We start from the raw sequence: 27,855 nt of genomic DNA, 5'->3' as shown, positions 1-27,855 counted from the left end.
TCTTTTAAATCCTTTTTATTACAGAAAAACAGAAGGCTTACACTTGACTTAAAAAAAGCAGCATTATTTTATGAATCCAAAGTTATTACAGTGAAGTTGCTTTAAGAAACCTCTAGAGACTGAAGAAAAGAAATAAAATGCCCCTCCTCAGACAGCATTCTAGATTACTTGAGTGACCACAGCAAACACCTTAAGTTCACATCACTGCTGACACAAGTACATGACTTGTCCCCCTTTCTTCGTTCAATGTAGCTGGGGGAAGGATTTGAGGAAAACAGCAGTACATTTCAAGTCTAATTTTCAACAGTTCAGTACACATCTGACGGGTATTAGAGTTCAGAAGTGACCGACATCCAGGCTTTCCTCCTAGCTCCAGCTATTAAGTGCTACAGTTTGAACAAGTGCGATCTGTTTCTTCCACAGTATTTATCATTATTCAGGTCTACATCCCAGAAGATTTCCCAGCAAGTCAGCTGGCTACTACTGATTATAAACACAAACAAAAATAACCACAAAAAAAGAAGGCTCCATGTTGAAACAGTTCTTAGCAGTGCAGCAGAACTCAGGTATTTTTTTCCTTTTCATTACACCAGAGAAGGAACAGCACCGTTCCAGTGACCACTCCAGGTTTTTTTATTAAGTCAAAAGCTGCAGGTTTCCAGCCTGAGCCAACATTAAATATGCAACTGATCTGTACTGAAATCTTAAGAAAAGAGACAAAGAAAACATACTACTGCCATAATAGTCCTACATTTTGACTATCAGCACTGAGTTGTGCAGAAGTCCAAAGAAATTTACAGGTTTTTCATTAAGTGATTTTAAATTTTTTTTTTCAATAAACAACTCAGGAGCTCAATACAATTTAAAAAAATACCCCTTTTGACACACGTTTTAAAGCATCTATTCCTCATGTATATGCTAAACCTATACCTCTCAAAGCTTCTACCAAAATAATAAAACATCAACGAAAAGCAAGAAAACTCAAGTTACTATGTACAATTGGCTATAATGACAAAAACGAAAAAAGGCAATTCATAGAAAAAAAACAGAAAAAACAAAAAAGGAAAAAAATCCTATCTGATACCTGCTACTCAGTGTTCTATGACCTCATTTAGAATCTCTCCTCCAAAAAGGAAAAAGTTTGTATTCATAATCAGACACGGAATTTTTGCAAAAAAAAAATTTCCTAATCTCTTTACATGTTGTTTATACTGTTTGATAATCAAAATCTTTCAAGTCAGAGATCTACTTAAGGTACTCTGAATGGCAACCTGAAGCCAGCTGTTTTCATGCTACTTAAACAGAAGAAACAAGTTTCTTTCCCACAAGGAAAAAGGATGCAATACATTTTCCCTGGTTATGATTCTAAATCATCAAATTTACTCAAACACAGAACTTGTCTATTTAAGCTTACTCATGGTTACTATTTAAAATTCCTTAATTTAGTGCTATAGCATAGAAATTTCTTACATGATCAAGCTGCCTTATAAGGAGGACATAATATTTTGTGTTATACAGTAATATAGCCTCAAAAAAAAAAAAAAAAAAAAAAAAAAGAGAAAAAAAAAAGGAAAAATCCCTGCATGAATAGTTGGAGGAGGAGCAATATAAGTTTTGCTTTTGTGGTACTTTCCATGATATTGATGCCAAAGGCTGCTTTATAGCTTATTGTTGGAGAGTTTTAGCCCTATACACAAATTAGTCCTTTTTGCAGTCACAGGTTTGTATTAAAAGAAGCTTTTATGATGAAACAGGTAACAAAAATGCTTTATACTGATCAATCTCTATCAATGTTAATATTAAGCTCCATTAACTCTCTCCTTCAGAGTAGATAACTGTCTCAAACCAAACTACCTATCTCAAAGATATATAACACTCTCAACCAAACAGTGTAAAATAAATATACACCATTCAAAACGTTTGTCATTAGAGAGTTATACAAATAGTCAGAAGGTGCTCATACTGACATCTTCCTTTATCAAGCTGTGCTGCGGATTCAGAAAACTTACAGATGTTTTGAACTCTAAATGTGCAAGCACTCACAGAAAGTAATTAACAGGCAATCATGTTCTAAAAGGTTTTTAACATAATGTTGCAATATTTTTAGCTGCTAAAGTACTAATGAACACTTAAATTAGTATATAATTCCCACATCCTGTATCTAGTAAACATTCTTGACTGCCAATAATTATATTATTACACGGTAGAACAGTCCTCCAATTCCTAAAAATTTACATTTAATTTAAGGAAATAGAAAAGTTTGTTGTTTTGGTTTTGTTTTTCTTTTCTCATAATAATGTGCAACAGGTAGAACATGACTTCTTAGAAAACTTGTAAGTTGGCTTCAGCTATCAGGTTCTAAAACACTTTACAGCTCTCTTAACTTTTCCTTGTTTTCAGCTTTAATTTTATATGAATGAATGCATAGCTGGGCTATATTAGTAGCAGTTCATCACATTTAGTAAGGTTGAGTAATATTATTTTTGTCTGGAAATGAACAATTCAAAACTCTTACAAAAATGGTGTAGAAGTGTACCTGAAAATTTCTTCAGTTTAAATTGCTCTTTGTTAATCTACTAAGGACAACTAAGAGAACATCCACTTTTTTCTGTCAATTTCTGAGAAAATGTGAATACATGCAAGTCAAAACTACCGTTATGCAGACAAAACGGTCCTCTTTCATGAAGATAATCAATAAATGACAACTGCCAATAAATAAGTCTATTTGGAAATTCTAGAGAATTCTCTTGCTAAACAAGTTAGTCTTTTTTCTTTTCCATAACGTCCTTCTGTTTAAGCTCTCCATCTGTAAGTTCTGTGTATTTTCCATTCTTTTCCTCCTCTTGTTCTTCCTCACTGCCTTCATCTGTGAGCTCCCGATCACCACTTTCCTTTTTAGCTCCCTCATGCTCAAACACCTCTCCCTCTGTATCAGCTGTGCAGATTCCGTAACACATGATGCTGATGACCCCCAAGGGTAACCCAAAGAGAAAGCATCCCAGCAGTGGTGAACTCTTGAACACAGACTGTTGAAATAGAAAGCAAAAACCACTTTCAGTTACTGCATTACTTCTCTTATCACTCTGTGTATTTATTCAAAAAACATCCAGAATGAGAATCAGTGTTTTTTAGAGGGACGACAGAAACAACTAAGTTGGAGAAGACCTTTCAGATCAAGTCCAAGCTATGACATAACACCACCACCAAGAGCACAGCACTAAGTGCCACATCCAGTCTGCTATTAAACACCTCCAGGGATGGTGAACCCCCAGGCATCCCATTCTAATGCCCAATCACCCCTTCTATCAACAACCTTCTCCTAATGTCCAACCTAAACCTTACATGGCACAGCTTAAGACTGTGTCCTCTTGTCCTAATGGATGTGTTATTTTGGTTTTTCTGCTTGTTTGGTTTGGGTTTTAGGTTTTATTATTGTTGTTGCTTTGTGGGTTTTTTAATAAGGTTCGTTTGTTTGCTTTCTTCTGTGAAAATGGCAAGGAGTCCTCAACTTCAACAATTTCTACTATAAGTTCATAGAAAATGACACAGAAGTTCAAATATTACAATATTGCATTGGGATAGTTAATGTTTACATGCCAACTGAATATCCTATGCATTCTTTGAAGCTTTAGAAACGACTGTTCTAAGAGTGTTAAAAAACGCTTCGAAGGAAAAAGTTTCATCTCTTACTTGTGTCTGGTTCTCCAAAATTAGTCTGCAGAAAAATTGTAGAGAGCTTCCTATTGTGGAGTAGCTTAATGGCACAGGAAGAAGGATTTATGATTTCAGAAACTGGTGGCTAAATATTGTACTTTCACAGAAGTTTGGAATATTGTAGTTTCACAGAAGACACTCATTTAGAAATAAATGAGTTTCAACTTAAATTCACAGCACAAGTTTATTTGCTTGTGTACGACAAGTGAAGAAATGGATTTGTTTACATCTTCCCAACAAAATTCTGTTAAGCATAATTAACTTATAAGAAAGATGATAAAAATATTTTCAAACTACACAAAGAGTAGTATTTAACTCCCTTATGCTCTAAGTAATTAAACTAAAAATGTAACATTCCTCTGAACAGTGAAGTAGTACCAGTTTCAGGAAAGGATTCAAATAGGTCAAGTAAAAGATCTTGAACTCTCTCTTTTCTATCCCTTAAAACACATCAGGCATACAAAAGAGCAGTGAAAAATGAAGAAACTAAGATATGTTGAGTATTTACCACAAATACTATTGAAACTTTTAATCAAGAAGTTCATTTGGCTTAAACCTATACATATAATATATACACAATATATACAATATAAAACAACTCATGTAAAAATATTTTTAAAACGCTCTGAAAGTATTTGTATCCTGATTGACAAGGGCACCCTCTAATTCAATGAAAAATAAAGCTTACCATTATAGTAGACTTGGCATCATAGATTATTCTCTTGATTCGTTGCAGAAGTCCATCACCACCCTGTGCCTGAAATTTCAAATGGAACCATGTCAAAACTGCTGACACTTTTCAGTTATGATTCCAAAAGTTCATTCTTCAGACCTTGCAATCTTAAGTCCCTTTAGAAGGAAATGAAAAGTAATTATTCTTATATCTCATGATGCCCAGACACTCCAACTTGCCAAGCTTGGACAAAGATTATTCAGTAGTCTCATGAACAAGTCTCTCACAATTGTTTTAAATAATCAGTGCCAACTTGGACAATGGGCTGACACTTTCACTCATACCATAAAGAAACACTAACAAAAACTAGCAACTGTCCTGATGTAACTATGGTAAAACTGCAGAGCTCTTCTGAACTTTCCTGTAGCTGTTGAGCATCCACTTATGGATTATGACAGCACAGTTAGAAAAATCTAAGAACAAGCAAAGAGAAGATATGAAGGTATAATAAATAAAACCTGTGTCAGGCAATGACAGACTATACCTACACTGCCCCCTAACTGAGGGGTGTTCAAAATAGCTACATGAATCAGAAGGCAGTCTGCCTGCTGAACAGGACCAGCTTTCACTTTTCCTTAAGTAGACAGGGAAACAAACTCGTATTTGGAAGTCAACTCATCAGCACGTGATCTGACCAAGACTCCTCAAATAGCAAAAAAAAAATCGACAAAGATGAGACAGACTCAAAAAAGTTACCTATGGAGTTTTAAAGAATAGCAATAAAGTCCAGGTGAATAACCCAACACTTCCCAAGGAAGAGAAGGGGGAATGCCAGACTTCCCAGAAATTTCTCTGTGATTCAGAAAGTCTGCATCCTATTAGTTGTTTACCAGCATACTTTGAAGACTCTCATTCCTCAACAGCTGCACAATTTCTGCAATTTCTTGGACAGAGAATGCAGCCAAAGTAGTGCCATTTTACGTCTACAGACACTTCAAATATAGACAGCTTAAATGAAGTAATATCCTGTATTTTTGTGTTGTAGAGAGATGTGAATTTAGACTGACCTTTAATCCCTCTACCTGAGATACTGCAAACAAAAGATGGAAAGGCCTAAGTGACACTACGGCAACAAACACAAGGCATCACAAAACTATTTTTCTCCAGAAAGAAAAAAGACAGAAACCAATTACATTTGCGGCTTCAACCAGAAAGATGCATACCAATAGTATCTAATAGATGTTGATAACTCAAAGCACTTAAAAAACATTTAAAAAGTGAGAACTCAAGAACAAAGAACCACCAAGTTATAGCAATATCCCTCACACTGCAACTGAAAGCATGGCCAGTAAAGTCCTGAAGAGCACATAAATCCACCTGTATCATGTTCTACATCAATCAGTCAGATTAAATAAACTGAAGTACCCCATATGACAAATATCTTCTGCATTATTTGCCATTACCAGTCAATGACCTAGAATTGCTGGCATCCTGTAAAGTGGGATTCAGCTAACACAGGAAGCACTCAATATACAGTCAACTCAATATACACTCAAACCAAAAACAGGCTTCTCCCAGGAGGCAGCCAAATTATTAGCTATCAGCTCCCCTTCATGGCAAAGCCTTCTTTCCCCAGAAGCACAAATGAAAGTTCTGCTCCATGACCTCCTTCCTCTCCACACAACATAGCTTTCTATCCAACTTACAGTACACTGAAGGAATAAACACTCAAAAATTATCCCAGTCATCAATTCCAAGTGGTTTATAGACTTTGTTGTTCTAATAAAAGATAGCTTTTTTTAGATTTTTGAATCTGAAGTTGTAATTCTTCCAGTTATTTGATTTAGTAATTTTCCACCCCAAAGAAAGGTTTCAGTTGAATTATACATTATAATTTAAAATTTTAAACAAATGCATTTAATCCAAACCAGAAGATGGATAAAAATCTCTCAATTTACAACTGTACCAGTAAAAGGAGTATCAAAAGAAGCCAGCTAACATTATGCTATAAACAAAAGAAAGCTTGCTTTGTACAACATGCAACAGCATGGCTCCAGAATTTACAATCACATATTCAGTGAGAGCACCCAAGACAGTAAGACTGGACAGGAATATTAAACACATGCATAACTATCAGAGTAACCATTTTTTTCCTTACTTTAGCATCTAAAGAAATAAACACTAACCAATATATCCCAAGCCACTATGTAGACTTACTTCAGCTGTACCATCCAGGATATTGTTAATAAACTGAACCATGTCTTCTGTGCTCTCAATGTGCCTATCTGGCAGAAAATACTGCTGATTGGAGGTATTCAACACAACAATAGTAGGTATCGTCAAGTCACTGGAAACATAAAACAGACAGTTTATATATTTAAAGAACTACCATATAAAATATTCCAATTCAAGTAATCCCTACATCATTTCAAAAGAGAATCCATTAATCCTAACTGCATGTGTTCTTCATAGTAACTCTTAAAAACAAGAAAGCAAGAGAAAAGGGGGAAGATACGCTGGTATGGGCATGTTTCTCATTAATATTATTTTCCTTCACATCTGTGTCAGTGACACTATTGAAGCTTACAGCATTTTGCATACACAGAGCAACTGCAAACCAGGTACCTTATGCCTTTCCAAATAGTAAGAGATCACAAATAGCAGCTTTGTATACAAAATGCATTAAGTATTTAAGCTCACAAAGGCAGAAGTGCAATTCAAAAATTTAATCCCACAAAACCATTGTGTAACAGGTCACCGTTATCAGTCAACCTCTCCTGGTCAAGTCAAAAGAAAAAAAAACATGCTAAGCATAGCTTTTTGACAGCTTTTTTAGATATGGCTTATGAGGAACATTTTTAAAGAATTATTACTCAATAGTTAACCTTCATGTGCAATACATTATAATTGGAAAGAAAAAAAGAAAATATGTTAGAAATTTTCTCTGGACACAAACCAGTTTAATCTTCTGTTCCTTGTAGCACTAAATTCAAAATAAGATCAGGTTTAAGAAATTTTAATACCAAAAGCACACTGTTCGAAAAGAAAGATTTAAATACATTAGAAACAAGTTTAAAATCTCCTGTACTCTTCATCAATTTTATACAATTCTGTCAGTAATGAATTCAAGTACTACCTTCACAGCAGAAGCAATGCAAACCTTGCTTTTCTATGTTGTCACCTTTGTCTAATAGTGTCTCATCCATGTATGTTCGTAATTCATATAAAATTGATGATGATTTCATTCTTAACTGTTTTAAGTTCATAGTAAATTATTTAATGAAAATACTGGTTATTTACTCAAGATGCCTATTTTTCTTTGGACTCACTGAAATTATCCTAAATTTTCTCTCACATTTTAGGCAGAGTTTTTGGTTCTAATTCAAATGTAAACCTAAAAGTGACAAATTTAATACTTATATATGACAATTTTCTGAACTTCTAGAAAGCTGAATACTTTAAGAATTAAGGTGCAGTCTCTGTTCCCAGTACTGAAGTTGAAAGCATAATGAGACCTCAACAAACATGAGGGCAATTACAGGGATAACAAAATAATGCCATCCTTTAAATTAACTTTATAAAAAACAACCAAGTAACACAATTTTGTATACACCGAGGCAACCTGCAAGAGTAACTGAATATAACTTTTCCCTTGAAATTTTTGTTCTTTTCTTACTAGGGACAAAGAACTTCTTTGTAGAAATCGAAGCAGAAGGCACTCACACCAAGTCGGACGTTTTTGCAAGCATCTGGTAAAAAGTTACCAATTTCTCCCAAAATATATCCTCCCAGCCAAAACAGAACAAGTTTTGTTAAATAGATGCAGTGTTTCTGTTGCATTTAACAGTCTAGTAACTGATTCTTGGAGTTGGATGTAGAGCAGTTGAAAGGTAACATCCATATACAGATTCTTTATGCTACACGAAAGTTCACAAAAGCACATTTAATATGTTACTTTCAAGAGCAGAGTTCTGTGTGCACCTATAACTGACAGTGATATTATGAACCTTAGCTTATAAAAAGCTGTATTTTTGCTTTCAGTAAAATATTGAAAAGCATTTTTAAAGTAAAATTTTAGGTTAAAATATGTATTTTAATTAAAATATGTAATATTCTGATTTCTTCTTTTGTGCATGGTTTTAAATGTACCATTTCTAATCCAACAGAAGCATGTTCATACACTGCTGAAGACAGAAGAATTATAATGTGTACTAGTGGAGTTACAGCCAAATTCATAAATGAATTTTTTTCAAGGTCTAATTCTATCCCCAGAAATCATACAATATTTTGTCCTTTGTAAAGAAAACAGAATTTGGTCCTATGTGCATCTAGCACAGTAAAAAAGTGCTTTGTGATACATTTCTCATTACTCAGATTTTTTCTATTTCCACTTGCTGCCATCTGGTGACAAACCAAAACAACTGCAGTACTTTTTGGTTTTAATTCCAATTAGTCATGTTGCCACATGAAGAGCTGCTACTTTGAACATAATTTGCTGCATTCTTTTGCAAATTCCTACTTATACTTGAAAGGCATATACTGGGTTTAGAAAATAATTAAAAGCTGGTGAGTACTTGAACCAGAACTTTCCATATACTACAAATAATAAAATCAAGCATTTTGCAGATTCAGTTAATCAACCCAGCTGAACAGACCTTGCCACTAGATCACTACCACTCCAAGTGGCAGTTCTGGCTTCTTTCCCTTCATTTCCTTCCTCCCAGATATCTCATCCCTACTTCTCTGCACATCCGTGCTCGTACTTAGCAGAGCAGAAGGGAATAACATTGTTGAATCAGCAAAAAAACTTCCCCATTCGCCCAGACAAAAAACCAAACACTTTTCTGACAGATAAACAGGATGTAACAGCTCAGCAGACAGAAATAAGAGCCTGAACAGGAAAAGAAATTAAGCAAGTGAGGAAGGTCTCACTTTTGGCAATTATAAAGCACTAGCTCAATCAAATCACATAATTGTAATGGAGAGACAGGCGTTTTTAAATTAGGTGTTAATCTACAGACATTCTACAAAAATACAGACCTTGTGGTTTTGGGTCCACATGAAGCTCCTAGAATCTTTAGGGGAATGAACACATGCTTAATGAATCTTTTGATCCCTGAGAAATGGATTTGGAAAACTTACAGAATTATTATACTGACTCCCGGTTTTCCTTTTTTTCAGCACTCCAAAGGCCAGAAGAGAAGAAATGCCAAGCAATTCAACTCTCTAATTATGCATTTTTTAGAAAAAGATCATAGTAGCATTTTCCATGCATTCTATGCGTCTCTGCAGTAGTGCATCTCTATGCATGTCTTAAAATTACATCAAGAATTAAAGCCTCACAATTCTAACCGTAATTTAACAAAGTAGACCTAAAAGATGAGCTTTGTCAATCAGCATTATCAGTAAGCCAAACATCTAACATGAAAATTTTAACATTACATTTATACAATTTAATTTAACAAATAATTGATACTATGGTACAGGCTAAATTCTGATGACAGTGATTTTCTCTTAGTCATGAAAACCAAGAATCTTTTGTAAGATTATTTTCAATTAAATACACTGGGTAATAAACACAAGAGAAGAAAGAATATTCAAAAATAATTTACTTACTCCATCAATAAACTATTAATGTAATCATTTCCATCCATATGGCCAAACTGGAAATCCCTGTAAGAGAAGCAGTTAAAAATAAAATGATGAAAAAGAATAGTAGGTTTCAGAAAAAGTTCTTTCTTAAATATTTTTCCTATAACTGAAAATGAGAGCACACACTCAGCAATGTAATTCAAAAAAAGTGATGATCTAGAACACAGCATTATGGAACATAGTAAATGAAACGGTCCTATTAAATATCAGTATAAAAAAATAAAAGCAGGCACTGTAACATTTTTCACTTAGGAAAAAAAAGTGACTGCTGTCCTAGAAAGATTAATGCAGAAGTCCAATTGTGCCTACCTGTGAAAGTGATCCCGATAATCTCTGGCAACTTCCTGAATAATAGACTTTAATCTGGAAGGAAAAAAATTGGCATTGACAATCCAGGATAAACTCTTTCTAAATACAAACAATAAACATTGAGATTTACCCAGTAAGCAGCAATTCGTACCTCGTCAGCAACAAGGACTAACAAAAAGCACCTTGTTCATCTTGCTAAGTTCCTAAAGGAAAATAGCATACACAGTACTTGAACAGCATTATTTTAGTCTGTATATGCAACCAGAAAGGACAAGGGAAGGTCTTGTTCCTCAGTCTCCTCAGCAAACTCCAACCCAGCAATAACATTCCTCCTTTAAAGTTCCACAGACAACTAATATATAAGCATCACTAGCTCAATTTTCAATGCAAGTGAACTGAAGCAGAGTCATTTGCTTAAACTGAGTTCATCTCAAAGTCATCCGAACTCAAGCACTTTTGCCTATGTTTACAAGGTGACACAATAGCTTTTAAAAGCTATGAGATCACCATTTGCTTCTGTGATCTCATTAACGAACAGCAGAAAAGTGATACAGTAACTCCCACCATCTCAGTGAACTCATGTGCTTCAACCAAGCCATAAATTAAGTTGGTACACTCAGTCAGAAATTAAAGAGCATTTACAAGTTAAACCCACTCATTTAACCTATATTTCTCAGTATTTAAGAAACTTCTAAACTCCCCTATGTCATACCAGCACATTTCTCCCATAGTGTCACCAATACTCAATTTTGTACCTGGTATGTTCCACTGAGGTGTTTTTATCATCGATGACTGCTATAGCCACAAGTTTTCCTAAAATAAGGAACAGAATTCTTGAAATCATTTAAAAAGAAACACACATTCTCTAATGGGAAATATGGCAACTTAGAAGATCAGGTCCTCTCCAGAGACAGGAATTAGTTTTTAAGTATAAACCTCACAACCAAAGAGCTTCTTCAAGCTGACCAAGCTGTGGTCTTAAAGCTACTGAAAATAATTTGAGGCGTAACATCACACCACTAGCATTGTATGAAAAGCTTATCTATAGAAAGAAGTTAAAAAGCAGAAAATGCAGATAAAAATTAATTTCCTACTCAAGCTGTATATTTGCATATACATAAATATGAGGCTATGGAGACCTGTATTATATAGCAACAATTACAAACTGATTTTAACTGATTAAATCACTATTGTATGGATTTAATGACAACTATTTTTCACACTGTTGCGAGCATTATGAAAAAAATTGGAAAGTTTACTGGCAGAGCCCAGAATTCATGACATCAGAAACACAATTTAGTTCATAGTCCTCTGTCAGAAGAGCTTAAAGATCAAGCAGACTAGTGTAGACTGTGGATGAAACCTCTAGTCACAGGTCAGTCCAAAATCAAAAAAATACTGCCACTATCAGCTCTTACCTGATACTGATTAATTTCTGAAGTCTAAAAACATGTTCTTAGTACTCTTTTGATTTTTCTTACTGCTTAGTACACCATGTCAAAGAGTTTAGTAGCAGCATCATCTCACCTGTATCTCCAAGCTCATACAGTGTAAAGCCATCTACGTGAAGGTAACCTTGAAATCTTTCTCTGTTTATCCAGGATGACAAATCACCATCTTCATACTCTAACATTTAAAAAAAAAAAGATATTTTTTTAAGAGGTGGGCCATCAGACTTACTATTTCAGTACTATTGAGGCAACCACTAATTTTTCTCCTATTTTCCTTTTATTATTGTTAGACCAACTGTCACGCTTTCATGGGCATTCAAGTTTCAAAACTTCTAAAGCTATTTTCAATTGTTGAACAAAAAGTCTATTTAGAAAAGCGTGAAAAGTTGATATGATGATTTTCTTTTCTAAATCAAGGATAAACGATACTATATTAGAAGCTGTCACCTAGTGCAGAAAGGAACAAGTTCAAACCCTATTTTTAAAAGGGTGTGTGTACATAACTTGTCAAGTTCTGAACAACGCAGATATAAAAATACAGAAAACAGTATTTGTGAAAGTTCCATTTGTGAGAGTCCTTAACTGAAACAGAAAGATCAAGAAAAAGCAGACACATATCAACAGCAGTGAATATAAATGAACAAATAATCACGTGTGACTGACAATCAGTCATACTGAAGGCTAGTTTAAGATGCTTGATGTTTTAACCTATTAAGAATTTAATTCGAATACATATTGTCAATTAGATCTAAGTCACAAGTAAAATAAGACAAACATATATACATAAATGTTGCATTTTCTGTGAATAAATGCACAATAAATAATTTGTCTTAAATCCTATTGTACAGACTGAAGTATCAATAATCTCAGGTTAATAATGATCTGCTATAAGGTAATAGCAAGCAACTCCAAGCATAATTCATCGCATGGATCTCCATTTCCCCTACTACCGAGAAGGAAAAAACCCAAACAAAACACCAGACAAGGTCAGAGCACTGAAGTGCATTTTACTAGAACTTTTTCCTCATAGTGAGTTCTTCAAATTTCTGCCAGGCGTAACAGTTGCACATAAAACCTCATTCAGTGTCTTAAACTGCATCTTCATAATTTGTTTGACTTCCAATAATCTTCCTGGTAGATTACAAAAAAGTAAAATTTTTACAAAGTAAATTAAAAGCCTGGATTATTACAGCTTTTGCATTTGTTTTAGATGGTGTGGAAGAAGCAAGCAGGCCACACAGCAAAAGAAGTGTTTCCTTCTCCAGAATTGCTAAAAGAGATCAAAAAAATTAAATGCAAATCAAAGAGGCTGTAGAGTGAAATTTTATCTGGATGCAACAAACTGAAGAGAAAAAGAAGTACATCCATTCTACAAGGTCACAAAGAATACCCTTGGTGGCCAACCTGAAATATTTTTCTGTGGTACTACTTATCCTAAGAAATTAAACTTGCAGAATAATCACCTGAGTGATTTATTTTCAATCTAAAGTGAAAACTTGCATTTAAAACAAGCTGAATCAAGAGCAGATGCTTTTGCAAATAAGTGGTGTGCTGATAAACCCAGGCTGTGCAATGTAACTATGAGTGTGTGTACATGCTTCTATCGTGCTTGGGCCTTATGGTACAGTCTAAGTACAATATAATACTTTTACACGGAGATGCACACGTATATACAGATATACACATATATACACATATATACAGATATATATATATATAGTGTTAGAAAACACTACTAGTTTCAGGTGGCCATTCTCCAGCCTAAAAACTGAACAAGCCAGGTAAATTAGTCTACATCTATGATGAATTTGTACAGTGAGGGAAGAAGTTACTTTTCTGAGTACATTAATGCAGGCAAAACAGTAACACTGGAAGCTACATCTTACTGAAAACACAAAGAAAAGATCATCACTTCTACTTCAGTATTGCTAAACCAAATTCCTTGCATTTTGTTGAGGAAGAACTAGTAATTTTTTTCTCTTTTCCTTTATGAAGGGGCTGCTATTTATCCTAAAGCTGGGGAATTTCCCAGCATCCCAACACAACTTTCAAAAAATCCCAACTCCTCCAGTTTCTCCATATGCTTTAAATATCTTGTCTTAAGGTAATGTCCACTTTTACTCACCATCATAAACAAAGTAAGTTCCATCTTTGAAGACCATAACAGCAGGCAATTCAGGCAATGTCACATACTGAAAGAGTCAGGTTTCAATTAATCCATGGAAGATTAAAAGAATTTTAAACAAAAAGCCATCTGAAAACATGTAAATGTAGTTCATGGGGAAAATCGCTAAGGCCACCTAAATATTTTCTGTCTACATGTACTAAGATAAATTTATCAGTTCTGTATATTAAAAGTAACACAACATAAATACATTTTTGAGAGGTGGAGCTCACAAAGCCTAAAAGAAACATGATTTTTACTGGTATCAGCAGTAGCATGAAGAATAGTTTACGGATTGGACATGGACTTTAGATAGGAAATTGTAACTTGAGGGTTTTATCAATCATGCTCTCAGTTCCTGATTTGTGCTGTTCACAGCATACCTGTCATACTGCTACTTCTACTCAATGGACACTCAATTTTGTGGAGTAAAATAATACCACTGGTAGCACTTGCCACTAAATCTGGATTATTTTCCGTGCTTCAGACTGATGGGAATATAAAGAAACAGCTTCAGCACACAGGACTGCAAACAGACCTAATTTAGACAAGCAACAAAAGCCTGTATTACCATGCTAAACTTGATATTTAAGATGGTCAGCTATCTTAACTTTAGCTAACATACTAAAAAACAAGCTGTAGAACCTTTCTTCTTGGGACTTAAAATAATTTTATTCAGCTCATGTTTTTCGTGAACAGCCATAGAAAAAATACTACATCTACTTCTTACTGCTTGCTAGCATTCTAAGTTCAAATTTGAACAGCATTTGTGGTTAAGAAAGAACTGCATCATAAGCTTAGTTTTGATCACGTCGTCTGAATTGTCTGATTTACTGGTATGTTTTGGAAAGGTAAGAACAGCATCATTTCCAAATGGCATGCCTTCTGTCATTCTGCATTAACTTTCTTGTAAAAGCAGTAATTTATAATATAATAGCTGATATGAACATGCAAGAAGATAGTTCCAGATGATGCTTTGCTCTCTTACTTGCCCAAAACGTAATTTAAAATCTTTGAAGGATAAATCAGTATACAGCTTAAATCTTGTGGAAGATGCTTAAAGCTTGGAACAATATTACCTAAAATAACAAAACAAAGCCTAACAATGCACACCATAATGCAAAGGCTCATTACAATTCGCAACTAGAATTTTGTAATATTTTTGCTTCTCTCCATAGAATACTGAATACCATCACTACTTCAGCTTAAATGACACTGGTGGGAAATTACCCTCTGTGGGAAAAAAAAGCTCACTGCTTATATCAGTGTGATCACATACCCTCAAAGACTTCGAGCCTTTTTTACTCTTCCCATTGCACAACTGAACAGTACTTTTCTTGCTTAGCTAGAGCTGAAGTGCAAATAGCAATATTTAAATTGAGGTAGCTTTTGATAAAAGGCTTTTGGAGAACTAGCAATACACTATTTATAATGAGGCCAGTTCTACTTATGGTGTTGTAAAATGCAGCTGCCTAAAAAGAAAAACCAAAAAAAAACCAAAACAAACCAAATTATGCTAGTTCTCACCCCACTAATCACCAACTAACTTCAAAGTCACATATTAGTAGTCATGGAGCAGACTTAGTTCCCACTTGGAGATAACATTAAATGAAAAAGTCTTTTAATTTTGCTACAACAAGTAAGCAACAATGGTTAGACTCACTATAGTAATATCAATTTTCTTTCACCCTTGTGATGAACTGTAAATAATTCCCTTGTCACAGAATCCTCAAAAAAAGCCTCAAGAGAATTCTGCAGACAGTGGAATGGACTGGCTGATCCCCAGGCAGACTAATGTGTTGATCAGCTGTATTTTACAAGATGAAAATAACTGATCTCTTCACTTACTTCTGATTACTAGGGTACCAGCACTAACTCATGCTACAGACCTAATCAGCTTTAAAAGCGTTTGGTGAAAGGACTGTTTGGAGCAACAAGAGTTTTTCATTGGCAAAAATCAAAGTATCTACTTTCTTGAGCAAGCTGTGTGGCTCACATTGAGTTCTGCTCATCCTTTCATTAATTTTATTAATACGACCGAACAAGTAATTTGGCCAAAACAAAGCAATGACAGACTGTGTTAGTTGTGTTGTGTTCTTTCCCCATATAGACTCAAATATTACATGTTTCAGTGTAATTACTTAAGATATCTACCAAAGTCAAACATACTGTAAGAAGTCATCTCTGTGCCATCAAAACAGCAAAATTATATAGATGAGGAGAAAAAAAGCCATTCCCAGGAAAGAAGCAGGAATGGAAACAGCTTACCTCAGGCAGCACATCTTCTGAGGCAGAAAAAAAGTATGTATAAACTATTAGTTCTGAAGCAACCTCAATGTATTTTTCCTGAAAAAATACAAACAATGTTTTTTTAATTCCTGAACTTTCAGTATGCATCAAACAAAAGCTTTGTGACATACCTTATCTTCAAAGAACAATTAGAAAACATGTTTATGGCGTAAGATTGTAAAAAGCACTTTAATAAACATAAAAACCCAAGAATTCATTACAAGCATGCACTTCAGTGCATGAAAAGAAAGATTTTTAAAATTACTCCCTAAATAGCCAAAAGAAGTAACTTTATTTAATCGAGCATCAAACCTTTAAAGGAGATTCACCACCAACATACACAAAAAGTACACGATGTCTCTTTTGCACATGCTCAAACATATGCTGGCTAGGAAGTGGCCTGATGAGAGGTCTGGAAAGGGAAAAAAAGACAAAGAAAAATTTCAGTTTGTGCAACCTGCAAAACCCAAACAAATAAAAAATCACAAGAAAATGTCATACAGTTTTTGTGCTGTTTTTCAAAAAAATAAATTCCAAAATGTAAGTTAATTTACTTTTTCAAGTTATTATTCTATTGTATACTAAAAGAAAAAAAGCATTCCCACCCTCTCCACTAAATAATGGGTTATGATCCTCAAATAGCACACTTAAATATGAAATTCAGATCTTACTACAAAACACTGGTGCAACGTAAACATGCATGCCTTTTAGTGGTCACAAAATCACAGGCTGGGCTAGACTGGAAGGGATCTTAAAGATCATCTGGTCTAACCCTACCACAGGTAGGGTACATCTTTCACCAGACCAGGTTCCTCAGAACCCCACCCGAACTGTCCCTGAATACTTCCAGAGACGTGGCATCTGCAACTTCTCTGGGCAACAGGTTCCAGTGTCTTACCACCCTTGCAGCAGAGAATTTCTTCCTAATGTTTTTTCTAAACCTATCCTCTTTCTGTTTAAAACCATTGCCCCTTATCCTGTTAGTATAAGCCTTGATAAAAACTCTCTCTTTCTTGGAAGATATCTTTATATAGTGGAAGGCCACAATAAAGTCTCCATCACTTGAGAGAGAAAATTCTGAATGTAAGCACAACAGCCAGGAATTATGGCCTTTGAAATTAATACTCTTAACTCAGCAGCAGTCTCCCATGCAGCCACACATATAGTACATATAAGTTTAACTTCACTATCTCGTTCTTTTTAAATAAGTCTTGGCCCACCTCAAAGTCCTCAAGTTTGAAGTCAGCAAAACCAGTCTCTGAGAAGAGTATACTTACCCTGCCACTCTATTAGCAAATTCAATTATATCATCTTTAGTTCTAGGTCCTCTGTAGTTGTATGCCAAGTCACCTTTCAAGCTAGATAAATAGAAAAACAAAAAAAGAACAGAAAAGCAATCATTTAAACTACATTCATATATGTAAAATTCCTCAACCTTCACATGTTTACTACTGTCACCTTTCAGCAAGTGACAGGCAGAAGAAGTGATCAGCAAAACATAAAACTCAATAATGCAATACAATGGAATTATGGAATAAATGCTTATTTACACAGTATCTGATTCACTGACTTGTTGAAATACTTAATACTCTTTTACAATTATTTTTTTTCTAGTGCACAGGAGTCATTTACTTTGTAAGCACACAGATCATTTAGAACACTTGGTTATGACCATATTAGAAAGCCCCCCACAAAAGGATGAAACCCTACACTCAAACAAACTCAACACACTCAACATTCATACTACTACTCAGGGATTATTCCTTGTAAAATGAAAGAACATAAACTTTTAAAATGATTTTTTATAATTTGTATGTATCAAATAATCTGCAAAACCTTTCAAATTTACATATTAAGTGAAGTGCTGGTCAGCTTACGGTACTCTGCTGAGAGGGGATGTAGCATGCTTGCATCAGCAAAGTATTCAAGTAAGTTTTACTAATTCTAATAGACTTTCTTTGAATCCATATAGGTTTAGGAAATTCAGAGGAATTTTCGATGCCTCTATATGCCATGAAAATTTTTTATCCTTAAAGATTATCAAGCTGAACATCTCTGCTTCCTTTTTTGAGAAAACTAATGTGACAAGATTTATTAGCACCTATTAGGAACACTGTTTGCTTAAACAATAACCTGCTAAAACCCCCAGTGTGTCCACAGTAAAAACTATTGAGTCTTTATTTAACATGACATGGGTTTGAGACTTCAAAATGGACAGGGCTATTGTCCATTTTTTGTCATGAAATCACTGATAGAAATTCAATAGGAAGGACCAACTTACAGCTTAATAGTTGGATAGCCCCGCACTCCAAATTCAGATGCAATACCTGAAAAAAATGCGTTAATGCCAAAGTGAACAAAGACTTTTTTTTTTCCCCTTTTTTTTCTCCCCTTAATCTTTAAACATGGTTTAGTATTCAAGCCACATAAACAATTGAAAAAATACTACTTAGCTCAATATGAATTAGTTTACTTGCTTTCAAGGAGAAGCTTACTGTTATTAAGCTACATCATTAAAGTTTGGACTTATTTCAGAGGTGTCACAGGGCCTCAGGACAGCCTCCTAATTCATGTGCCACAACTCAAATGTCATGAGAATCCTCTGGACAGAAGTGCTTGGTCTACTTTCACCAGAAGTAGCATGCATTGAATATTCACATACAACTGACTGAAAATGTAAGAGGCAAAAATTATGCATTGAGGATTAAGAGCTGTAAATACTAACACTTGGAAGAAACATAGAAGATAATTAGCTACTCGTGCTGAAGTAATGGCTAATGAGAAGTACAGTATCATACTGCAGTTGTTAAGTTTTTAAATCATATTTTAAATCATATTCCACACAAGTAAATGTCTACTGTCACGAAGCTTACCAGAAGTAGGCACTTTCTAAGCAGATACTTACCTGCTGCTTACTGAAATGGTAAAACATAAGACAACTGGAGAATTTTCTCCCCACCTCAGATTCCTTTAAAACCTTCCATCTTGCTCCCATCGATTGGTGGAGTACAACTTGCAAACACCCTTCCACTTGTGAACATAGCAACTGCCACCTTAAACTACATCTTCCAGCAAATTCATTTTTTTTCTAAAAGTTAAACTACACAGTCTCAAAAAATTATTAAGTAAGTCTAAAACTGTGGCAATACTTGCGCAAATCCCTGTTGAGTAACAATCCCTGCACTCAGAAAGCACCTAGAGTCAATGCTTGTTACAAAACCATTCTGAAGCTACCAATGGCATGCCACAGCAAGCAGATGTTGGATGTCTTGTGTGCAAAGCTCTCAGTATGAGTTTAAAAAGTGACCCTAAGCTTGTTCACCTGGATCAGGTATAAGTACCTTATTGCACAACACAACAAATAAAACTAGCAGCTCACCTACAGGCACCTAATCAAAGACAACTGTCTTAAGAAATACGCATATGAGGATCAATTTGATTCTGATTCTTTTCTCTTACAGCTTTACTACATAGAACTACAAGGCATTAAAATGTGTATTAGAACATTCAATCACAAGAGCTGGCAACAGTTTATTTCTCCTTGTACAGCTCTTGTGTGTGCTTAGGAGAACTAGAAGAGAATTTTTAATACTGTTCTTAAACATTCCAGCCACAGGAATTACAAAAATTCTCTCAACGTCACGGAAATGACATTTGCATCATCACCTCCACTTCCTGGTATAAAGAATACAGTACAGGCAAACAGCAGCAATTGTACCAGCCCCAGGCGTGATGTACTTCTATTCTGCTCACACACAGTGGACTCCTGAGGCTAAATCCCCTGAAAATTCAACTGACACTACAGCAGGTGACTGCTCTGTTCATGCAAGAGCTGTATCGTCATTCCACAGAGCTACCAGAGACAGCATTTACTGGATGATTTATATGTTCACCTGTGATCTCAGCTCTCTGACAACAAGCTTCCCAAAGTTCAGCTCTTTCACACTACTTCATGTTCCTATTAGATACACAAACTATGCAGAGCAAACCACTCATGTTCCTCCCTAGTGACAAGTACACTTTACAGCTGCATTTCCCTCTGATATTTTCAAAACTGAATTGCTATCATTTCAGAGAATCTAGATTGCCAAGGATTAAGGAGAGTTGACCTGAGTTTTTCATATCCAGATGTAAGATTTCCACCTCCAAAATGAAAGTACAAAACCATTTCAAAAGAGTTATCAGACACTATGAAACCAGTAACAAATCTGAGAAAAAAAGCTTTTCCAGGGCACAAAAGGAACCTTTGTAGCTTTTAGTAATTTTATATATGTAAAAATTAATTATATAATCAAAACACAGTACCAATTCTGTTCTAGATATAAGGTTCAAGATTTCAGTAGCAGCAAGACAAATACAAATATTTCAGGGTAAGAGTTTATATAATTTATATGATTTAGAATTTTATATACATGACTGGAAAGCTAGAGAACAGTGAAATCTATTCACAGTTTTGAAGTTACCTGGTTGTATGAACTTGAAATTTCTAATTCTCCAGACTTATTTTTCTATATAAAATAAGTATCTTTAAGACGAAACATGAAGTCATATTTATTTGGTTTTATAGAAAACGATATATACAATAAATTGGTCTTTGAGACAAAATCATTTTAATCTCAAAAGACCAAACCATCCTATATCTAAACTCAGGAAAAACTGGAATATCACTGAGAAAAGTATCTTACATAACATTTTAGGCAAATACAACAAACTTGAATAGATTTAATGGCTATTAACTAAAAACACTACATGTATTTACAAAATTTTATTACATATAGATCTCACTTGGACCCCACTCCTCCCTATACCTTCCCTTTTAAATAGCCTCCTGGTTCAACACAGCTTTAAGTGAATTGACAATAAAGCACACAAACACAAAAGAAGTACTGTTAGGCATTCAACAATCCTCTCACGTCTACACAAACCACTTCTCTGAGTACCCAAGGTTTGGGGTTTTCTCTGAGAAGGTCGATACATACGAAAGGCATCAGCGAAAAAAAAAGAAAAGCACTGAATTTGGTTCTTTGAGAAGACATTTACAGAGAAACGGGGGAAGAAATTGGCTGAGCAGTGTACTGATGTAATGAACTCACTTATTTCAGCAGGCTTTGTGTAACAGTTTCAGGACTGATTACCTGAAATGAGTAAGAGCAAGAACACAGGTACTCCTCCAGCAGTAATAGAAGGAACCTAAAACTGGATGCTCTCAAGAGACACACCACATAAAAATGCTTGTAAAACAGTACAGATCAAAAGCAGATCTTTGAAAAGCTTTTACCTTCCATTTGTCAGGAAGAGTTCCCTACTCAAGCAGAAATAAATGTGATAAAAAGCACATACTACAGCAAGTTGTCACCTTTAGAAAGGAAAATAATCAGAAAATTTTTCAACAATTACTGTTTGCATATTTGTGCTATGACACAGAAAAAAAAAAAAAAAAAGAATAGTTTCAAAACAGAGGCTGCCAAACAAACCATACTTACTAGAAAATGAAGTTGCATCCATCTTCCCAACTTTTACTGGAGAACCCATGTTTCTCATTTCTATGCCCACTTCATTCCACACAGGCTCTAGTTTCTTACAGTGGCCACACCAAGGTGCATAAAACTGAGAAGCAAATACATGTCATTAAAAAAAATATAGTTGAAATTGATTTTACAATTAACCCTCAAATCATTAGCAAGACTTATTTTCCAGTCACGGTACTCTTTACATCTTAACAAAATTGCAATTTAGTTACAAGATTAGCATGACAACCAGCATTTATGAGTTAGTCCTACTTTTAATATGAAAGCACAAGTTTGAAAAGAATACATTAAATTTCTGCAGTATTATATTATTTCTTATTTAGGAATAAACCCCATGGTACCACTTTTTTTTTTAAGTTAAAAGATCATATAAACAATCTATCCAGGAATATAAATTTGTCAACAGGCAGAAGATATCAATGTTTTGGTATAACAAGATAAGGCCATAATTTAACAGAAGTTGAATTTTGTTTTGCTATACACTGCTGATAACTTTGAATTAGCACATATAGTTTTTCCTACTCAAAAATCACTAATCCGGGTAATACAATTTTGAGAATTACAGTACATATTTGGGTGAGAAAAGGAATGTTACCTCGTTCACAAGCAAGCTCATTTTTAAAAAAAAACTCTTTGTACCTGAAATAAGGGGGACTGAATCTTTCCAAACAATTGAGAAAAGTAACAGGGTTCTCATATATTTGATCTTACAGTACTAACAGAAGTCTAGAACACAAATCAGCTGATATAATTAATGAAAGGAACTATAAAAATTCTCAACAGAGGTTATCACCTCTGAGTGTGTTCGGTAATCTGCTTTTCTTTTTTAAGGACTGCAAAATATAGACTGAAGCCTATTCAGCAGGCTATTCAGCCTATTCCTGATTCACCCTGAACAGCAGACAGATTGCTTATCTATCCTGTCAGAATTACTGTCATGAAGTTTTTCTGCATCATGTACAAACAGTTTTCCAAGCGATGAAGCAGCCTGACTACAGGGTGTAGCATTGTGCATTCTGTCTTTTGATTCCACCAGCAGATCTTCCCGTTTCTCTTATATACTCACATCTACAAGCCAAATATCATCTTTACGGTTTTCTTTAAACCTAGAAAAGGGAAAAATCAAATCAATAAATTATTTATCTCAAAATAAAATAGCAAAGTGCACGTGTAAAACAGGAAAAGCTTACAATAAGGTTAGTATAAAACTATAGATACAAGATTTCTGCTTTGTTTCTTTCTTTGAGGGTGGGGAAACAGAGATGCTTACTTTTTAGTACAATATTGTCTTTGTACATGATACCACACACACAGCTGTGCCAATTATGTTTCTCTATTTTCTAAGACAAAAAAAACCCCCAACAAAACAGAAAAACAGCAAGAAATAAGAATACACACCAAAACACACAGAAGATGTTTGACTAGCATGTGGAATATCTAGGGGGAGGAAGTATTTTGCAGTTGTCTTAATCATATTAAATACATTTGTTGTTGTATTTTCATATACAGACTCTTAAAGCATTGGTTTAAATTGTTTATCTTAGCTTTACTAAATGCAAATTAATTAAATTATCTTTAATATTAACATGCAAAGCAATTTTAGTTCAACCACCTTTAACATTCTACTACAGGTGTGTCAGTTTATGGCTCTATTAAAGTTGCACACAACCAAGAAATCAACTTAATGGAATAAAAATGATCAAATTATTGATAAAAACAAAAGATACACAGGTACTACTGATTTTTCTTAATGCTAGACAAATGACATTCAAATTAACTGACTGGTTTTATTAACTGTAAATCTGTCATTGAATTCTAAAATCTCTAATACAAAACTAAGCTTGATAAAAGGTCTTTGGTACCTCCCAAAATGCTGCTTTTTTCAACATTTCACTGTTGTCACTACAAGATCATATGAATTTCTGCATTAGTTAACTAGTTCTATATAGAGAATTAAATTAGCTGGAACTTTAATCTAAGGTTTGTTTTTGCAAAAGACAGGCTTCGTGAAAGTGACTAGGACTGGGACTAAAGTCACACACTATAACATACACGATACAACATTCTTATTGCACCACTCTTCTTGCAAAATGAGATATATGCATATAATTATGCAGTAAGTGTGGATCTACACTCTAAGATCCAATTAATACAAGTTATAGCCCAACTTGTCAGTTTCCAATATGCAGCATGCCTATAAATGGCTCATAAGCAGTAGGCAGAATTTATTATATTTCATTTAAAGTTGAATCTGTAATAGTCCATAATGGTCTTGAAGAAATACCAATGCTGATATTGGCTTACTGTTTGACAGAAATAATTCAGAAATCATGAATACAATCTAATTACAGTGTTGAGTGTTTGAAACTTACAATTGCAGCATTTCACTGGTAAATTCAGCCTATTTTATTGATGGCATATCAAGGCTGCAACGTTTGTACAACAGCAGGAAAGATACTTGCAGAGACTATGCTATGGAACTGCTAAAGGAAAGCAGCATTTTCAAGTCACAAAATTGCTTAGTTGACAACCTCACTAAAATTTACTTCACCACCCTAAGCACTACAGAAATAATGAAAGAACCAGTGAGAGTCCAGCATCTCCTGAGAACTCTAACAGAGCTACAGCAAACTTCCAATTACAATGACAAATAATTGGCTATGATGCAAGAGGCAGAAAGCAGTTACTGAATCATAAGACCTTAGGCAGTGCTTCAATTAAGAATATCGTTTTTCCTTTGTATAAGAAGAATTTACAATTAAATGTTCTCCTTCCTCTGCCACAGTACAACTGTTATGGCAAATTGTAAAGAGCATTAACGTACTGAGAAAGATAGACTGCAACCTTGCCAGCAGACAGAAAGAAAAGAAAAAGAATGAAACATCTGGTGGCTGAACTTTCCAACAGAGATTAATAACTTTGACCTAAGATTGTATAAAAAGTACTGTAGTTTTCTCATCTACAACCACCTATCTATTCAAATTCCACAGAAACTAAAATCTGAAGTGTAACAAAACCCCCAGCTATCAAAACTAACTCTAGTTTTGCTAACGTCAATGATTAAATTACTAGACAATATTAAGAAAGTTCAACACACTGCTGAAGAAAACCAGAAATCTCTCTACAAATGAGCAGCCAAGCATTTTCTGAAGATGTTGTTTCTAGGCTCTATAAATATGTTTTTCCAGCACAAAATTTCAGTGTCTCTTTTTAACTGTCCTGTGCTATCCTCAGTCAGCTGACAGAAACACAATCACACTGGTGGAAAGATGGCATAAGTTGCACATCCTTAAATCAAAATTATTTGTCTCAAACCCATACATCTTCCCAACAACATGATGGAATGTTCTCTCAGCCCTCAATTAAACCAAGCCCCCCACTTAGTCATTAGTTAAAAGAAACCAGCATAAAGCAAAACTGAAGACCAAGGTCACAATTCCAAGGGCCTGAAAACAACCCAGCTGTTGTATCTATTCCTTGCTTCCCCCTTGCACCGTTTCTGATGCTTCTGATCCTGATTTGAGCCATCCCACAGACAGAAAAATACTTCCCTTTTAAGTCAGGTTATTTATCTGCTTCATTATCACACTAGAACAAGTCCACACCCACCACAAGATGAGTACTACCTGAGGCAGCAGATCTGCTATCAGAACAGCAGAAGCCAAGAGGAAGCACAGCTCATTTTGTGCATTCCTCCTGCAGCCCAGCTGGGCACCTCTGTCAGCTCTGCTCTGCTACGTGTTTTCCCATGTCCTGTAAGCTTAGGAAAGAGATCTGCACCTTGTACTAGTCCACATTGTTTACAACTACTAAAATTCAAACAGAACACAAAGCTTACAGCAACAGAAGAACGTCCATAATGTTTAGGGATCTACAAAACGGAAAACTTGAAACTCCAACAGTCACTGCTCCCTGGTTTGGAGCAAAATTAAACTAAAATTTAAATTGTTTAAATTAAATTTTAATTTCAGTTGTTTTCCTGATGTCTCTCACCATTTGCCAATTAGCTAAAATAATTCAAAAATCCCCCACAAAACCTGCCCTGAAGAAATTTTACAGTTTTTCAATTCTTGCTCTCAATTGCAAACACATGCATCTGTATAGTTTTCTAACTGAAAAATTCAAAAAAATTTTTGAAAAATTTTTGAAAAATTCCCTAGAATAAGATTTCCTCTTATCAGTTACTTTAAAAGGTTATGTGACAACAGAATCATGATTCTTCACTCCAAAACAACAAATACATTTAAATACACACATGTGGAAACATGATATGGGAACACGATGTAGGAGCACATATAGGCTAAGTGAATGCATCTTCAGTCCTTGAAAATATGAGCATGTTTTAAAAACAAGCCTTGAAAACCAAGTCCAAACAGCTCCCATGCTTCAGTTTCTTCACAACACCAGAGACACTGCTGTGTCTCTCCTGAGAACTCCTTCTATATGTTCCCATCCCCTCACCCATAAAACCACTATGCATCATCTGATCTTATGATTAACAAGCTATATTGTAAAAATGTGAGTGGTTTCCTGACAGTTTAGCTCTTTGATGCAATTTCTCATGGATTGAACTCTCATGAAAACATCACCTTTAACTGGCTGAATTTATCTCAAAGCAGTCATCTAATGCCAACTTCTCCCTATCAGCTATTATTCTCCATATATTCTCTTTCAATTCCAATAATTGTGCTGCTTTATAGCACTCGATATCATGCTGCTAATCTCACAAAAAAAACCAAAAAAACATTTGGGTAATTTTCCTTGGGAAACAGCAAATATGTAGCTACACAATCAAGTTCATTGCAGGACTACCCACTTCAACTCCAGCAGTCTCTGGACTAATTCTATTGTTAAGGCATATTTTTATTACTGGCACTTCAGGCAGCCATGAACTAGTCCTGCAGGCCTTTCTCTCTTCTGTTTCTGGCCACGTGTGAATGCATTTAGACTTGTTCTCCCAAGCCCTCGTGGCAGCCATGCCACAAACTCTAATGAAAAATCCGGTTAAATGCAATCAGCTTTTATTTGGGGCAGGCACCAACACACCAATGTATTTACCCTACCAAAAAGAAGGAATAAGCAAGGAAGCCCAAGAACTTTTCTGGCAACACCACGACAGTAACAGCTTTAAAGAAGCCAAAAAATTAAACTGTCCCTCAGCTTCATTAACTGAACCTTCTTAATAGGTGAGACTGAGGAGACCTCATGGGAATCTACAAGTTCCTCAAGAGAGGAAGCAAAGGCACAGAAACTGATCTCTTCTCTCTGGTGGCTAGTGACATGACCCAAGGGAACAGCATGAACCTGTGTCGGTGGGTTTAGGTTGGATATCAGGAAAATGTTCTTCACCCAGGGGGTGGTTAGGCTCTGGAACAGGCTCCCCAGGGAAGCAGGCACAGCACAAAGCCCGACAGGGCGCAAGAGGTGTTTGGACAACAGTCTCAGGCACATGATGTGACTTTCTGGGAATCCTACACAGAGACAGGAATTATACTTCAATGATCCTTGTGGGGTCCCTTCCAACTGAGGATACGCTATGACATTTCAGGCCACAATCTTTCTATCCTTCCTGCTATAAAAAAGCCACAATCTTTTCCAGTGTTGCTTTCTTGACAAGCACACTATGCAAAAAGGCTGGGGTCATATTCCCTACAAGAAGACAAACAATATCTTGGCAATTAGGCAAGACACCCCAATACTTACGACTCATCTAGATCCTCCACAAAACCCGCACCTGACGCCACCACATGTGCAACCACTGCGAGGAAAAGAAGCGTCCCGTGAGCGATGCCCGAACCAACACGCAGTGCTCACCCACGCCAGCTGACAGGCTCCCTTCCCTCCCGGTCCCTCCCGGTCCCTCCCGGCCCCTCACGTCCCCAGCGCTTCCCCACACTCCTGCCTGCCCCAGCGCTGCCCGCCTCCCAGCCCCACCGCTATTCCCCGCTCCGCCCTGCAGCCCAGCCCGGCGGAGCCGGCGCCGCCCGCCCGTCACCTGCCGCCCAGAGGAGGCAGCGCGGCCGCCCGCCCGGCGCCGCTGCCATGTTGACAGAGCCGCGGCACGGCCGGAAAGGG

At 35.6% G+C, this 27,855-nt stretch overlaps 1 protein-coding gene across 1 annotated transcript; it reads right to left on the bottom strand.

The window, feature by feature from the left end:
- On the bottom strand, positions 1-27,855 carry TMX3 (thioredoxin related transmembrane protein 3). The gene is made up of 16 exons (XM_014870897.2): positions 27,776-27,855; positions 27,484-27,538; positions 22,847-22,886; positions 21,736-21,859; positions 18,534-18,579; positions 17,530-17,610; positions 16,565-16,664; positions 16,232-16,309; positions 13,925-13,991; positions 11,876-11,974; positions 11,104-11,161; positions 10,349-10,402; positions 10,004-10,060; positions 6,605-6,734; positions 4,403-4,471; positions 1-3,026 (listed from the first exon to the last, which is right to left on the bottom strand). The coding sequence occupies exons 1-16, from the start codon at positions 27,822-27,824 to the stop codon at positions 2,760-2,762; spliced, it is 1,374 nt and encodes a 457-aa protein (XP_014726383.1). The 5' UTR covers positions 27,825-27,855; the 3' UTR covers positions 1-2,759.

This window comes from Sturnus vulgaris, chromosome 1, assembly GCF_052056855.1.
Source record: "Sturnus vulgaris isolate bStuVul1 chromosome 1, bStuVul1.hap1, whole genome shotgun sequence".
NCBI lineage: Eukaryota > Metazoa > Chordata > Aves > Passeriformes > Sturnidae > Sturnus > Sturnus vulgaris.
This window is presented reverse-complemented; position numbering and strand designations above follow the sequence as displayed.

What these genes read in the sequence shown, in the direction of transcription:
- TMX3 (XM_014870897.2), bottom strand. Translation starts at nt 27,824, where the DNA reads ATGGCAGCGGCGCCGGGCGGGCGGCCGCGCTGCCTCCTCTGGGCGGCA. An exon ending in GGCTATCCAACTATTAAGCT is followed by an intron (nt 17,611 to 18,533) that starts GTAAGTTGGTCC and finishes CTATTTATCTAG; the next exon opens with CTTGAAAGGTGACTTGGCAT. An exon ending in ACCTCAGTGGAACATACCAG is followed by an intron (nt 10,403 to 11,103) that starts GTACAAAATTGA and finishes TTTTCCTTCCAG; the next exon opens with ATTAAAGTCTATTATTCAGG.